The sequence below is a fragment of the Rattus norvegicus genome, chromosome 1 (genome assembly GCF_036323735.1).
Source record: "Rattus norvegicus strain BN/NHsdMcwi chromosome 1, GRCr8, whole genome shotgun sequence".
NCBI classification, from domain to species: Eukaryota; Metazoa; Chordata; class Mammalia; order Rodentia; family Muridae; genus Rattus; species Rattus norvegicus.
This window is the reverse complement of record NC_086019.1, coordinates 255,142,509-255,157,939: the sequence shown is the minus strand read 5'-3', so window position 1 is coordinate 255,157,939 and position 15,431 is coordinate 255,142,509. Positions and strand designations below refer to the sequence as shown.

At 48.8% G+C, this 15,431-nt stretch overlaps 1 protein-coding gene and 1 non-coding gene across 4 annotated transcripts; one reads left to right on the top strand and one right to left on the bottom strand.

Annotated features, from left to right (window-relative positions):
• Positions 1-38: 38 nt before the first annotated feature.
• C1h10orf95 (similar to human chromosome 10 open reading frame 95) lies at positions 39-14,676 on the top strand. Of its 3 annotated transcripts, none has more exons than XM_063269933.1 (2): positions 39-5,565; positions 5,895-14,676. In XM_063269933.1, the coding sequence occupies exon 1, from the start codon at positions 4,919-4,921 to the stop codon at positions 5,546-5,548; it is 630 nt and encodes a 209-aa protein (XP_063126003.1). In that variant the 5' UTR covers positions 39-4,918; the 3' UTR covers positions 5,549-5,565; positions 5,895-14,676. The 3 variants fall into 3 exon arrangements, with proteins under 3 accessions (XP_063126003.1, XP_063125970.1, NP_001388791.1); XM_063269900.1 differs by having other exon boundaries at positions 39-5,569; NM_001401862.1 differs by having other exon boundaries at positions 4,441-4,692; positions 4,877-6,293.
• Mir146b (microRNA 146b) lies at positions 12,993-13,080 on the bottom strand. Its single transcript, NR_032311.1, has one exon. It is a non-coding gene; the product is annotated as a microRNA 146b (primary transcript).
• Positions 14,677-15,431: the final 755 nt, after the last annotated feature.

Here is a 15,431-nt window from a genome sequence, read left to right as displayed (position 1 = left end):
TGGTTGTGAGCCACCATGTGGTTGCTGGGGTTTGAACTCAGGACCCTGGAAGGGCAGTCTGTGCTCTTAACCGCTGAGCCATCTCTCCAGTCCTGCTCTTTCTTGATTCTCATTTTTTTTCTTTTTGTTTTTTTGCTTATTTTTGAGACAGGGTTATTCTGTGTAGCCCTGGCTGTCCTGAAACTTGCTTTGTAGACCAGGCTGGCCATGAACTCAGAAATCTGCCAGCCTCTGTCTCCTGAACTCTGTGACTAAAGGTATAAGCCACTGTCATCCAGCTATATCTTTAAAAACATTTTTTCTATTTATTTTATTACTGTATGAGTGTTTTATCTGCATGTATGTGTATATATCATGTTCATGCCTACTCCCCATAGAAGGCAGAAGAGGGCATCAGATCTCATGGGACAGAAGTTATAGTTGTGAGCCACCATGTTGGTGCTAGAAGTTGAACTTGGATCCTCTTCAAGAGTAAATGTTCTTTTATCACTAAACCAAGTCTCTGGCTCATGCACATGCACATTGCTGGCACCAGGGTCTGGTTGTAAAGCTCTACATGCCATTATAATGGCTCATCTGTTTTAATGTGCTGAGAAACTATTGGGAAAAACTTTCTAGAACAATCATCAGTTACAATCCAAGATGGCTTCAGTCAGGTCAAGTACAACCTGCTTACCCTGCCTAAGCCACATATTTATCTCTTTAGATATATACACTTTATTCTAGATTTTAACAATCATTAACGCTCCCCTCCCCTGCTCTAGAATATAGTCCTTATCAGAATATGGTCATTTCTCCTCTCCCATGCCCACCACTTCTCTCCATGGATGTTCTCCTGGCTGTGTGAAGAGGACCAAAAATCAGTACTCAGACCTTTGTACATCTATTACAGCTTTCCTCCAGCCTTTCCGTCTCTGCTCAGTGTACTTTCACCTCAAAGCACACCTCGAGTCTTTCCTTAACCAACCTTGGCGACAGAATGGTAGGACGGGAAGAGCTGGCAAGACCAGCTCTGAAAAGTGGCCCAGCAGGGAAGACCTTGATTCCTTCTTACTGAGCTTCATGCCCTACAGTTACACTCTGGCCCATAGCCTTCACATGCTGGAGACAGTCATCAGCTGCTGCAATACTGTGGCGCTGGAGGCCAAATCCCCTGCTAGACTCCTCCAGTCCTTGAACCTAAGGGGAATGATATACAAGTAGTGTCCTTGAAATTCTCTCCTGGGGGCTGGAGAGATAGCTCAGGGGTTAAGAGCACTGACTGCTCTTCCAGAGGCCCTGAGTTCAATTCCCAGCAACCACATGGTGGCTCACAACCATCTGTAATGGGATCCGACGCCCTCTTCTGGTGTGTCTGAAGATAGCAACAGTGTATTCACATCCATAAAATAAATACTTTTTAAAAAAGAATGAAAGAAATTCTCTCCTAAGCTAGGCTTCCTCCCTCTCTGTCCTAGGTGATACCATATTCTCCTGTTCTCTAAGAGCTCCCCGTTCCTGTTCTTGGCTATTGGGCCATTTCTCCCAGGGCTTCTACTTTGCCCACTAGTGAGGCTTTGATCATGAGGCTTCCTGACCAAAACTAAGGTTGTTGTATTCTCAAATGTTTCACAAGACACTGAGAAAATACTAAAGTGTGTATCATTGGGGTGGGGTGGAAGGAACAATGGGGCATTCAAACCAGCTTACACAAAAAGGAATGTAATGGTCTGGGTAACTGTAAAGACCGTGACTCACACACCATTATTTCTGTCTCTGAGCTTCATGTCATCTTTGACTGTGGATTCAGTGACTAAGGCCTTCCCACACCCCACACCCCCAACCCGATTCTTTCAGATTTCTGTCTTGAGGAAAATGTTTCCTTCACAAGAAAACAGGGTGCTGGAGAGATGGCTCGAGAGTTAAGAGTTTGTGCTTCAGCAGGGCATGGTGGTGTATTGCTTGGATCCTGGCACTCTGAGTTTGAGGCCAGCCTGGTCTACAGAGCTCATTCCAGGGCAACCAGAGCTACACAGAGAAACCCTGTCTTAAAAAATAAACAGTGCGGGAGTGCGGGGTTGGGGATTTAGCTCAGTGGTAGAGCGCTTGCCTAGGAAGGGCAAGGCCCTGGGTTCGGTCCCCAGTTCCGAAAAAAAGAACCAAAATAAATAAATAAATAAATATGTCGACACCTCTGTCTCCTGCGCAGGATACGTGTCGACCCGGCCATCCCCGTAATAGATCTCTGTAATAAACCTCACCTTTGCTTATTACATCAAAAATAATAAATAAACAAACAAACAAACAGGGCAGTCTGGGGCTCTTACAGAGGACCTGTTTTCTCCCTACAACCCATATCAGGCAGCTTTTGCCTGGAACCTCAGATCCAGGGAATATGACACTGTCTTTTGGCCTCCCTGGCCATCTACACTCATGTAACTAAGAAGATAAATCTTCAAATGGGGCTGGAGAGATAGCTCAGTAACTGAGAGCGCTTCCTGCAGGAAGAATTGAGTTCTCCACACCCACATCAAATGGCTCACATCTGACTGAAACTCCAGCTTCAGGGGCATCAGACACTCTTCTGGCCTCCCAGGCCACACTCCCATACACACACACACACACACACACACACACACACACACACACACACACGAGAGAGAGAGAGAGACAGAGACAGAGACAGAGACACAGAGAGACAGACAGAACATAAGTATGCATATACACATATAGATATAGAGTTCCAGGCCAGCCAGCACTGCACAGCTAGACACTGTCTCAAAAGGAGAGGAAGGGCACTGGAGAGCTAGTTTGGCAATTAAGAGCACTACCTGTCCTTCAGGAGGATCCGTGTTCAGTTCCCAGCACCCACATGACAGCTTATGACCATCCATCAGTAACTCCAGTCCCAAGGGACTGAACCCCTTCCTTTTCAGACCTCCGTGGGCTCCTGCACATACACGGTGGACGGATATATACCCAGGCACACACGCATACACATAAAATTAAGTATTTTTAAGAGAAGAAAGTGTAGCATTCCCAAAATATGAAGGCTCTTTCTAGAATGATGAATGAACACCAACCCATGGTTGGTCCCTCCCTGTACCTAAAAACTCCCTGGACCAGCGAAGCGTGACGACACCAGTATAAAGCGCAGGTTCTTCGCCTTCTCAGTCCTGGCTTGAGCTTGGTCCATCATGCACGTGTCTTTCACCAACCAGGTGAGGCTAGATTCCCTGAGGAAGTAGAAACAGTAGAAACTATGCCCAGTCCTGATGGGGGGAGATCAACCCAGGGCTAATCCTGAACATTCCAGAGATGCTGGTTCCAGAGGGTAAAGTTACAGAACTCATGTTATATAAAGACGAGTCCTTTTGGTGGAACATAAACTGAAAACGGCTTAGAACAAGACAAACCTAACTGTTATGGAGGCTGGAAGTCGGAAATGGGCCCCACTGGCTAACAGGAAGGTGTTGGTTGGACTCGGGTCCCCACTGCAGGCTTTCGTGGTTGAATCTACTGCCTCACAATTTCTGATTTCCAGACACTGCCTGTACTCCTTGCTCCTGATACCCCCCTCCATCTATGAAGCCAACGATGGTGGGTAGTGTTTTCTGGATGGCATCCGTATGACTCTGGACCTCTTTCGTGTTTGAAGTCCTTATAATTGATTCCATTGAGTTCGTATGAAATCCAGAACGTTCTTTTATGATTTGGTATTTATCTTATTCATAAGTTTGCTTCCATGAATGCATGTAGGAGCCCTTAGAGACCAGATCCCCTGGAAGTGGAGTTGCAGGCGGCTGAGAGTCACCATGGAGGTGCCAGGGCTTAAAAGAGGTGGGAAGTGTTCAGCGGTCTAGAGAATGATGTCTGTGAGCTCAAGCAGCAGCTGCCTCTAGCTTGGAGCCACTGTACTTTAGTTTCTACCTAGGACAGATTGGCCGGCTCCAAGCCAGCTCGAGGTGTTTCTCTCTGCCTAGTAACAGAGGTGTGGCTGAGGCTGGGCATGGAAGTGGGAAACAGAACTGCAAAGCAGTGTGGAGAAGCTCCGTTCTGGACTGTTCTGGCACTCCCAAAGGCTGGAAAACAATCCCATTAGGCTGAAGGAGGCAAGTGAACGGCGGTTAAAAGGGGAAAGACAATAAGGGCCGGGGGCTCAAAAGCGTGGGGAGGGGGGTTGGGGATTTAGCTCAGTGGTAGAGCGCTTGCCTAGCAAGCGCAAGGCCTTGGGTTCAGTCCCCAGCTCCGAAAAAAAGAAAAAAAAAAAAAAAAGCGTGGGGAGGAACTGTGCTGTGTTTTATAAAATAGAAAAGAAGCCAGGGATATGTTTGGTAGAGGAGCGGCATCGCGGGGTGGGGGTGGGGGTTGCCTCTGTGGGCTCACGCTAAGGCATCCCTTCCCCCTGAGGTGAGAGAGAGAGAGGGAGAGGGAAATGAGGAGAGAGGGGGAAGAGTGCAAGCATGAGAGTGAGGAGAGGGGCAAGCAGTCCCTTTTATAGTGAGTCAGGCATACCTGGCTATTGCCAGGTAACTGTGGGGCGGAGCCTAAAGGGAATGCTGACAGATTGATTGTTTTGCAATCGGTAGCCCTGGCTGTTCTCAAACAGGATGACTGAATTTCAGGTCTTTCTGCCTCTAGGAGTCCTGGGATTACAGACAGGAGCCACCACACCCGTTTATGTGGTGCTGGAGACCGAACCCAGGGATTTATGTATGTCAGATTCTTTATTAACAGACCTACATCCCCAGCCCGGGAATAATTGATGAGGAGGTGGGGAGCAGAACCTCTGACCCAGAAAATGTTTCACAAAGCACGAGCCAGGCAAGAGCCAGGGTGGGGGGAACCAGTGACGGGTGCTTGCTAGAAATTATGTATCCATACCCATCCACCACAGGTCTGGACCCAGTAAAAATGCTCGTCATCTGAGTTCCAGGTCATGTACTCCTACGTCTGCCTGCCGCCCGGAGAGGGTTTCCTGCCTCGGCTGCAGACCCTCACCTACACCTACCTGCCCGCCCCTCTGCTGCTGCCACCCATCCAGACCCACAACTTCTGCAGCCGGCCGGTGGGCCTGAGCACGGCGCCGCGAGAACTCCACTGCTTCCATGGTACGGGCCCGGCCCTCGCCTTCTCCACGCCACCCTGGTGGGCCTTCCCGCTGCTGGGTGCCGCAGCCCCAGGCTCGTCGTTCCCCGCCTCCGGCTTGTCCGCGCCATCCCGGCCAGCGCGCGAAGCCGCGTGGCCGGAAGGCAGCAGCCTGCAGCTGCAGCTGCGCTGGGGCCGCGTGGAGCGCATGCGGGGGCCGCCCCTACCGCTGCCGGACGCCGTGCGCCGCGACTTGCGGCGCGTCTACGGCACCTACCCACGCACCGACGTGCGCGTCACCCAGCGCGGCGGCCAGTTCTTGCTGCGGGCCGAGCCGCGCGTGGGCGAGCCCGAATACAAGGTGGCCCGGCGCGTGGTGCGCAGGCCAGCCAGCGGCGACGATGGGGACAGCGGGGACCGCCCGGCCGCTCCGGAGGCGGTGCAGCGTAGCCGCCGGAAGAAAAAGCTAGGACCAAAATGAGCGTCTCAGCGCGTCATGTAGGTGCGCGCTCCCCAAGTCTGTATTTGATTTCCCTTGAGTTGTTGCTGGACCGGGCAGGGAGAGAAAGGTGCTCGGTCCAGAGGGTCTTGAAGTGAAAGCAGTGTCTGGACTGCTGCTTCTCCCCTCCTTATCCCTCTGTGTGGCTCCCACTTGCCTTTCTCTCTCCCTTGCACCACAACTCCCCTCTTCACAAAGCAGAGGGAGCCACAGCAGTCTCCAGCTTGGAAAAGGAAGTAAACGGACGACTGAAGTCCAGCATCCACTGCAAGATAGAGAAGTGGGCATTTTGCCATCTGTGTAATGTGAGTCTTTGCTCTGTTTGTAGCCTGACTCCCAGGGCCTGCTCTTAAGTAGCACCTCCACAGTGGGCAGTGGACAATCTTCTAGAGTTGCCGGCCTGGATTCACTCTCCAAACGTCATCTGAAGACCTAGGGTAGTTTTGATATGTGGGAAACGTCGCCTATGAGATAACTAGGGTTAGAGCTTCTGACGTTTTTTTCAAGCCACGTGTCCTTAGCTTCTCTGAACCCCTTAACTATCACATCTGTAAAACATATAAGATTAGATGTTCAGAGGGATGTCATTCGTTTTGTTCTTTTGGTTTTTCCAGACAGGGTTTCTCTCTGTACCCCTGGCTGTCCTGGAACTAACTCTCTAGATCAGGCTGACCTCGAACTCAGAGAAACCACCTGTCTTTGCCTCTAGAGTGCTGGGATTAAAGGTGTGCACTACCATGCCCAGCCTGAATGTCCTCCTGTTTGTTTGTTTGTTTGTTTGTTTGTTGAGACAGGTCTTTGTAGCTTGTCTTTGGCTACTTTGTGGGTTCTTTTTTTCCTCCCACACTTTTCCTACCCTTTCAAGCCCCTAACATTAGGAGAGAAGAAAGGATAGAAAGAAAAGGAACTACAACTGTGTCCTTAGACTACTTCCTGCTGATTAGGAGCTTTGAGTTCCTTAACGCAAGTTTGATCTTCATTGTCAGGATATCTGATCTTCTTGTTTCTTCTTTTTCCCTGGACTCACCACATCACTTGGGTGCTAGCACGCATATAAATATAAATATAAATATATATGTATGTATATGTATATATATTCTGAAAAGTTCCCAGAATTCCAAACACTGCACAACTGCAGAAACCGTCTGCCCCTGACAAAAATCATTCCCCTGCTAGAGCACTTGGCAAATCTGTCACCTGCTGAGGACAGTCTGAAGCAGTCCCATATTCCACATCTGGGATTAAGACAAAAATTCTTATAGTAGCTCTGTGTTTCTAAAAATTACACAATTCCAGAATCTTACTACAGGGCTTCTCTGTATCACCCTGGCTGTCCTGGAACCCTCTCTGTAGACCAGGCTGGCCTCGAACTCAGCCACCCCAGCACTGCCTCCCAAGTGCTGGAGTTAAAGGTGTGCACCACGATGCCTTTATTCCCAGTTTTTATTAAACCTTTAATTAATTTTCAGATAAAGAAGGTCTTGCTATTTAACTGACTGACCTCAAACTGGTTGTAATACTCCTGCTTAAGCCTGTTGTGGCAGGAAGTGTTCATGAACCCCAAAAGACCAGCAAGGAGCTGCTTCTGATGTAACAGCGTTAGGGTCCCTTTATACAACCCAACCCTGACACAGCAGGATGGGAAGGGAAGGCTCCAACCCTCAGCAGGACAAGGTGTCTCAGGGAATGGGAGTAAGTGAGAGGGTTGGCCCTGGCAAGTATCTAACTGAATGTCTATTGTAAGCGGACAGCTGGGTGTTCTGAAACAAGACCATGAACAATCACAGATGGTCTGGAAGTACATCTGATACAATCAGACTAATCTTTGATTGACTGTTGCTAGGAAGTAGCTAGGGAGTAACTCTGGGTCAAGGACAAGCTGTGGGGTCCTTCCTGGTACTCCGGTACAGCCTGGGTTCTGCTGCAGGTCAAGTTTCTCATGCTTTTCTTCAAGATGGAGGTTGGTCCCAAGATGGAGTAGGGGAGCACACATGGGCACCACACCTGACTGGTCTTTTTCTCCTAAATACATCTGGAAAATTCGGTATTTCAATATAGTGTTGTTGATGGGCTGGGTAGAGCACCCCTTTAATCCTAGCATTCATGAACCAGAGTTAGGAGGATACAGATCTACTACTGATCTGAGTTCCAGACCAGAGCCAGACTCTATCGTGTGTGTGTGTGTGTGTGTGTGTGTGTGTGTGTGTGTGTGTGTAAGTGTTGACTTAGTTAATATGTCCTTCCTTGTCTCACCACTCTCTGCATGTGTGTGCCTGTTCCTGTGTGCACAGGTACACACCATCAGCGTCAACCTTATTAAGATTTAATTGGCACACACCTTTAATCCCAGCCCTCAGGAGGCAAAGGCAGTGGATCTCTGTGAGTTCGAGACCAGCCTGGTCCACAGAGAAAGTTCCAGGACAGAGAAACCCTGCCTCGAAAAACCAAAAAACAAAGAATTAATTTAATTATTCTTTAATTATGTGTTTGTGTGTGAGTGTAGATTGCAGATGCCTGAGGATACAGAGGTGTTGTTAGATGCCCCCTGGAATTAGTTGTGAGCCACCTCTGGAAGAGCACTACTATGCACCAGGGCAAGCCATCTGTACAGGCCCCACTCCTCAGCCCAGCTTGTTTTGTTTTGTTTTGTTTTTAAAGATTTATTTATTTATTATATGTAAGTATATTGTAGCTGTCTTCAGACACACCAGAAGAGGGCATCGAATCTCATTACAGATGGTTGTGAACCACCATGTGGTTGCTGGGATTTGAACTCAGGACCTCTGGAAGAGCAGTCAGTGCTTTTAACTACTGAGCCATCTCTCCAGCCCCCAGCTTGTTTTTTGATACAAGGTTTCTCCTAGGGGCTTGCTAACAGGCTAGTACCAGAGGGAGCTGTCTCCTTCCTCTTCCTCTTCCTATGCCCAGTGGTCGCAGGCATGCACCGCTGTGCCCTGCTTTTTATATGGGGATTGAGGTCGGAATTCAGATCCTATTGGGACACACACATTAAATAAATGAATAAAAATAAGTAAAATGTCAAAACAAAACAAACCTTTGGCATATAGCCAGGCGTGCTGAGGCACACCTTTGATCCCAGCATTCAGTAGGCAGAGGCAGGTGATCTCTGAGTTTAAGGCCAGCCTGGTCTACAGAGAGTTCCAGGACAGTCAGGGCTACACAGAGAAACCTTGTCTTGAAAGAAACAACAATAAAAAAGTAAAATTTTTTTTAAAAATGAAAATAATGGAAGGGATTTGGGAGAGAAATAGGAATATAATTTTTATTTTACTTTATAGAGCTATTTTAAAGTATTAATTGATTAGTTAATTAGGTTTTTTGAGACAAGGTTTCTCTGTATAGCCCTGGCTGTCCTAAAACTTGCTCTGTAGATCAGAGCTGAACTTGAACTCACAGAGATCTGCCTGCCTCTGCCTCTTACAGCTGTCTTCAGACACAGCAGAAGAGGGCATCAGATCCCATTACAAACGGTTCTGCGCCACCATGTGGTTGCTGGGAATTGAACTCAGGACCTCTGGAAGAGCAGTCAGTGCTTTTTTTTTTTTTTTTTTTTTTTTAAGATTTATTTTATTTTTATTTATTATATATAAGTTCACTGTAGCTGTCTTCAGATACACCAGAAGAGGGCATCAGATCCCATTACAGATGGTTGTGAGCCACCATGTGGTTGCTGGGAATTGAACTCAGGACCTCTGGAAGAGCAGTCGGGTGCTCTTAACTGCTGAGCCATCTCTCCAGCCTCAGTCAGTGCTCTGAACCCCTGAGCCATCATCTCTCCAGCCCTGAGATCATTTTTTTTTTTTTTTGGTTCTTTTTTTTGGAGCTGGGGACCAAACCCAGGGCCTTGCGCTTCCTAGGTAAGCGCTCTACCACTGAGCTAAATCCCCAGCCCCGAGATCATTTTAAAAGAAGTTTCGAAGACAAATTACTACGTACCCATGCCACTTTTTTTTTTAAAGATGTATTTATTTTATGTATATAATCAGACCCCATTACAGATGGTCGTGAGCCACCTGTTGTTGCTGGGAATTGAACTTAGGACTTCTGGAAGAATAGTCAGTGCTCTTAACCACTGAGCCACCTCTCCAGCCCTTTATTTTTGAGACTGTCTCATTGTGAAGCCCTAGCTGACCCTGAACTCCAATATGTAAACAAAACTGACCTTGAATTCACAAGGACTTGCCTATTAGGCACTGGGAGATGTGTGTGTGTGTGTGTGTGTGTGTGTGTGTGTGTGTGTGTGTGTATTATCATAGCTAGATATTTTCTATTTTTACATTCACACACATATTACTTACAGAAATCAGGGGAAAAAAAACCTGGTAATTGGTTCTCTCCTCCCACTACGTACATTCTGGGGAAAGAACTCTGATGGTTAGCTCTAAGGCAAACAGTCCTTGATAAAAAGCCCAGCCTTTGATTTTTTTCTATTTTTCCTTCATGTGTATGAGGGTTTTGCCAAAATGCATGTATGTACACTATATGTATGCCCAGTGCCGTCCAATACGAGAAGATGACATGGAATCCCATCTCACTATCCATCCCTGGCTGGCCTAGAACACACAGATGTCTGGCTCCCAAGTACTGGGATTAAAGGCATGAGTTAGCACAGCCAGCTCAGATCACCCTTAGAAACAAAGGAGGTTTAAAATAAGTGATGAACCCCATTTCAACACATGTTTTGTGCGTCCTGCTCCTTCTCAATCTTCTTGGGCCCTGACCCTTGAAGTCTTTCAACTTTCTCCTTTCTGGTCTGCCCTGTTCATAAACATGCCTCCCTGTGGCTGTAATTACCCCTGGTTTCCCACAAGTTACTCCTACCTATCCTATGCCCAGCATATGGAAGGAGGAAGAACCCTACGTTAGGCTCTTAGAGACAGATGTTGCTAGATGTTGCTACTCCACAGAGTCCAGCATCAGTACACTCCACTCCCAGCCCTGTAGGGAGCTGATTGCTTCCTTGTTTGATCTTTTCTTTGAACTTAACTCTCAAAGAACAGGACTTATAAAACACCCAGACAGCCTGAGACCTGATGGTTGTGGGTTGTCCTGGTGATGTCTGTGTTCTGACGTCGTTAATTCTGCTTCCTCAAGAGGGGCTCCTGGACTAGGAGTGGATAACTCAGGTTATCCTGTGAACCTTCTCCCCATTTTAACTGGCCAGATAAAGCCTAGAGCCTGTGCTTGGGCAGAGGAAGGGAAAGCTGGAGCTGGAGATTTTAGAGAGTGGGGGAAGAGAGGGAGAGAGAGGAAGAAGGACAGAGGAAGAGGAGGTGGAAGGAATGTGGAGCGGACCCACGTGGCCCCGAGAAGCCACAAGTAGCAAGGATCTCATTGCTGGGGAGTGGAGCAGTGTAGGGGTAGATCCGCCCAGTCTAGGATCTCATTGCTGGGGATTGGAGCAGTGCAGGGGTAGATCCCCCCAATCAAGGATCTCATTGCTGGGGAGTAGAGCAGTGCAGGGGTAGATCCCCCCAATCAAGGATCTCATTGCTGGGGAGTGGAGCAGTGCAGGGGCAGATCCGCCCAGTCTAGGCGCGCAGCTTATGAATATTGTAACGGAGCTGTGTCTGCATGGGCTTATTTGGTTGGAGATTCGCTGTAGCCCCTGGCCGTTCATCTGTTCTTCAAAGCTCCTTGCCCCAGTTCACACTCTGTCAGGACTCCAGGGTTACAAGAAGGTAGTCATGCAAGTTCAGGTCCATAGGTGGGAATGCAGAACTCTCAGCTCCCAGGAGGACCTGACCAAACTATCCCCGATCCTCAGACCGGCATCTCCTGCCCTTGCAGGATCAGGTCTGGGGACCATCACGTGGGAAGGCCTGGCAGGTAAATCTCTTTCTTTTTTTTTTTTCCGGAGCTGGGGACCGAACCCAGGGCCTTGCGCTCTACCACTGAGCTAAATCCCCAACCCCCTGGCAGGTAAATCTCAATGCCAACTTCACTCGGCAACTGTCCTTTCCGTCGAACCCATGCTACTTAAAGACAAAAGCCAACAAGGCACTAACAAGATGGTTCAGCCAGTAGAGCGCTTGAGGTCTAGCCTGGTGACCTGAGTTCACTCCCTGGGACCCACAATGACAGGAGAGAACCAATTCCCTCAAGTTTTCTTCTGACTCCACAAGCACACTATAGCATGCATACACTACCCCGCCGCCGCAACACACACATACACATACATACACACACACACACACACACACACACACACACACACACACACTGAGTAAATATATTTTCCAAGGAATAGGAGCCAATGTCTCCCGTGTATCCTGGGGGCTCTCTGTGTGCTGCGTAAGATACTAAATCCCTGTGCAGACAGTTACCAACTCACTAAAGTGCGTGCTCACAAAACTCTGATGTGGATATAATTAGTATTCCCATTTACACACAGGTCAGCCTGACACAGTCCTATATGAATCCAACAGCTCATCTGAGGCTACAAGAGAGTGTAATCTGATTGATTTCAATCTCGAGGTCAAACTTCCTCTTCCTATACGAGACACGCAATGAAATGCAAGGGATGTTTGTTGGGGAACTGTGCTGTGCAGAACCCTGGGTGAGATACCTACCGGGGTGAAGGGCTTATGAATCAACCCCACTGGGGAGGAATGTGGGGAGTCCATGCACTGTTGGGAAGTCGAAGGAAGTTTTAAAGGACAGATAGGACTGTGACAGATGGACGGACAGTGGATGGATGGACGGACGGTGATGGGGATGAGGTAACCCAGGAAGGGCTGAGCAGGATGCAGCAAGAGCGAAGGCAGGGCCGCAGGAGGAGAAAGCAGCAGTTATCACTGACAAGATAGCAATGAAGATTTGCCCTGAGAGCTAAGTGGACGTCATCCTGGAGGACTGACAGCACACAGATGGAGGGCTGAGAGAGTGGAGCATGTCTGTAAACATTTGGGAGGTAGAGGCAGGAAGAGGTAGTTCAAGGTTATTCTTGGTTAGATAGGTACCCTGGGTGACGTAGATATTCTGCTTATGTAGGTATGCTGGGTTTTATAGGTATTCTAAGTTATATAGGTATCCTGTCTCAGAGCCTATACCCCCTCCCCCCCACACACACAAGGAGAGATTTGATTGGGAAGCCATTTAAGCCTTTGAGCAGAAGAGTATCCCCAAGTTAGTGTTATTAATAATGTTTGGACCCTGGAGGTGGTGGCTAATGCCTTTAATCCCAGCACTTGGGAGGCAAGGGAAGGCAGATCTGTGAGTCTAAGGCCAGCTTGGTCTACAAAGCAAGTTCCAGGACATCCAGAGCTACGCAGAGAAACCCCATCTCAAAGAACCAGAATTAAACAAGCAAACAAAAGGTTTGGCCAAAGAGTCTCCAGGAGCGCCTGCTGGACAGCTGTGAGAAAGAGCTATCTGGTTTCCTAAACCGTTGGTATCGATGGTGTAGCACAGCCAGGCACCAGAACTGAGTCCCTAGGGCATCTGCTAGAGTTCACAGCCTATGGAATTCAGTTCTCAGGGCCAGGTGGCCAAAGTTCTCTCAGCCTGGATGCTGCCCGCCCTTCAGAGCTCTCTTCTGTGGATGTCAAACATACATACACACGCACAGAGGGCATGTGAGATCAGATCTTTTTTTTTCAATTCCACCATGTGGGCTTCAGGGTGTCAAGTTTTGTGGTAAGTACCTTGAACCATCTCCTTGGTCCCCCTTCTATAAATGTTCTCCACACCCTAACATGGACATGTTGAGACTCAGTATAGCCCGAGAGCTCGGAATACTGCCCACTCTCTCTGGTGGGTGCTGAGCTTGGAGCTGAGAAATGGGATCCCACAGCTAGAAGACAAGAGCATGAAGGGAGGGGCACAGAGGTTGGCAGGGGCTGGGTGTTGCCTGCCCAGATGTGCTCTTGATGGGCCAAGTATAGGGGCTAGAGGGCTGAGGGACTGGGGAAAAAGCCAAAATTTGCACCTGATGACATATCTGCACATATCTGCAGTTGAAAAAGCTTCCTCGGCTGCGTGTGGGGTGGGGTGGGGTCTCCAAGACAGTAGCTTAGGAGTGTCAGCCCCTGGAAAGGCTCCCGATTGGACAGAGATCTTGAGTTGGGGATGGCTGAATGGGGAGGAAAACTTCCCTGAGCTGTGCTTCCATTTGCCGGAGAATTAAAGTGACAGCCAGGCACTGTCCCTGGAGAGGGACAGCAAAAGCAGCCACTCAGGAATCACCCTCCCCTGCTGAGTCCCGGGAGAGGAGCAGGACTTACCCACAAAGCCTCTTCTCTGGCATCCCTAGGGCTGGATCTGCAGTAAGCAATGTGGTGGACCAGAGCGCCTTAAATAGGCCCCCATGCTGCACGGCAGAGCCCCACCCACCCATGCAGGCTCTTCTGAGAAAGGAGGAAGGTGTGGGAGGACCGGGCATGCTGCCTGCTGCCCAGAGAGTCCTTTCTGACCTCAAGCCAGAGCTGGGGACACTCCCCCCACACCCGTTTTTCCAAGTGTCTCCTTCCTTATTTCAGTGCCTGATGAGTGCACTCCCAGACATGAGCCTTCTGGTTCTTTCGTTGTTTCTAATGCCGGGAACCTCTTGATGCTGAACTCAACCCCAATTCCAGCTTCTGAGACAGGGGCCTGGGGAATTATAAGTCAGAGTTATTTACAGCATAGGCTCCTAGTCTTTTTCAGTCGAGGATACCCTGCAGCCTACAAAAGTCACCTAAGGGAAGAGGAGAGAAGAGGCAAGCAACACTTGCCTTCCTTACAGGGGCTTGAAGCAGTACTCAGTGAAGTTGGCTCCCACCTTGGGGAAGGAGAGAAAATAAGAATTTAGGGGACCGGAAACCAGGAACTAAGGGCAAGGCCACATTAGCTGTGTATATCTAACAGATGGTTTTCTGGAGCAATGGTTCTCAACCTGTTGGTCGCAAACCCCTTGAGAATCAAAGGGCCCTTTCATTGGGGTCACCTAAGACCATCAGAAAACACAGACATTTACAATGTGATTCGTTTTTTTTTAGAGCTGAGGACGGAACCCAGGGCCTTGCGCTTGCTAGGCGAGTGTTCTACCACTGAGCTAAATCCCCAACCCCTACAATGTGATTCGTAACAATAAAAATTACACTCATGAAGTAGTAGTAAAAATAACTTTATGGTCGGGGGTAACCATAACACAAGGGACTGTATTAAAGGGCCTGAGCCTTTGGAAGGTTTAGGACCACCATTTTAGAGATTCATGGAAGTGCTACCTGACATTTTAGTCTGTAGCAGTTCCTTCCCTCTGCCCACATTCTGTTCTGAGGCCCCAGAACCTGACTCCAGCTGCACAGAGTTAGGTCTCCCCAGAGTCTGAGTTAGGAATAGAGAAGTTCCCCCTAGAAATCTTTGGCATTGTTATTCCCTGAGAGTTCAGGGTTATCTTTTCTGCTATCTAGCTACACCCAGTAGCAAACCATGCAAGAATGGGAGATGGGAGAGGAAGGGTAGAGCCTTGGGTATGCAGGGGTCTGGGTTAGAACAAGAGGCAGCTCTGCTGAGGAAACCTGTAGGTTCCGGGAATGGGGGTGGTAAGGAATAAACAGTCATCTGTATTGTGCAATGGGTAAAGGGGAGGGGGAAAGGGGACCCAGAAGGGAGAGCAGGCAGGAGCCTGGGGCTGATGGGGGAGACCATTGGTTCCTTTCCAGAGGCCTGCTTGGCAAGAGTTCAAAGTGGCTGTCACCTACCTCTTATTAACCCTCACAGCGCCAGTCTGGCAGCAACAGTACTTTTATGGGAGAAGCCAAGCCTGCCCCTCCCTCTCCTCCTTCCTTCTCCTTCTCAGCAGTCACCCACCCTGTTGGGGAGGAGGGAGCCTATGGTGAGGAGCAGTGTGGGGAAGCTGAGG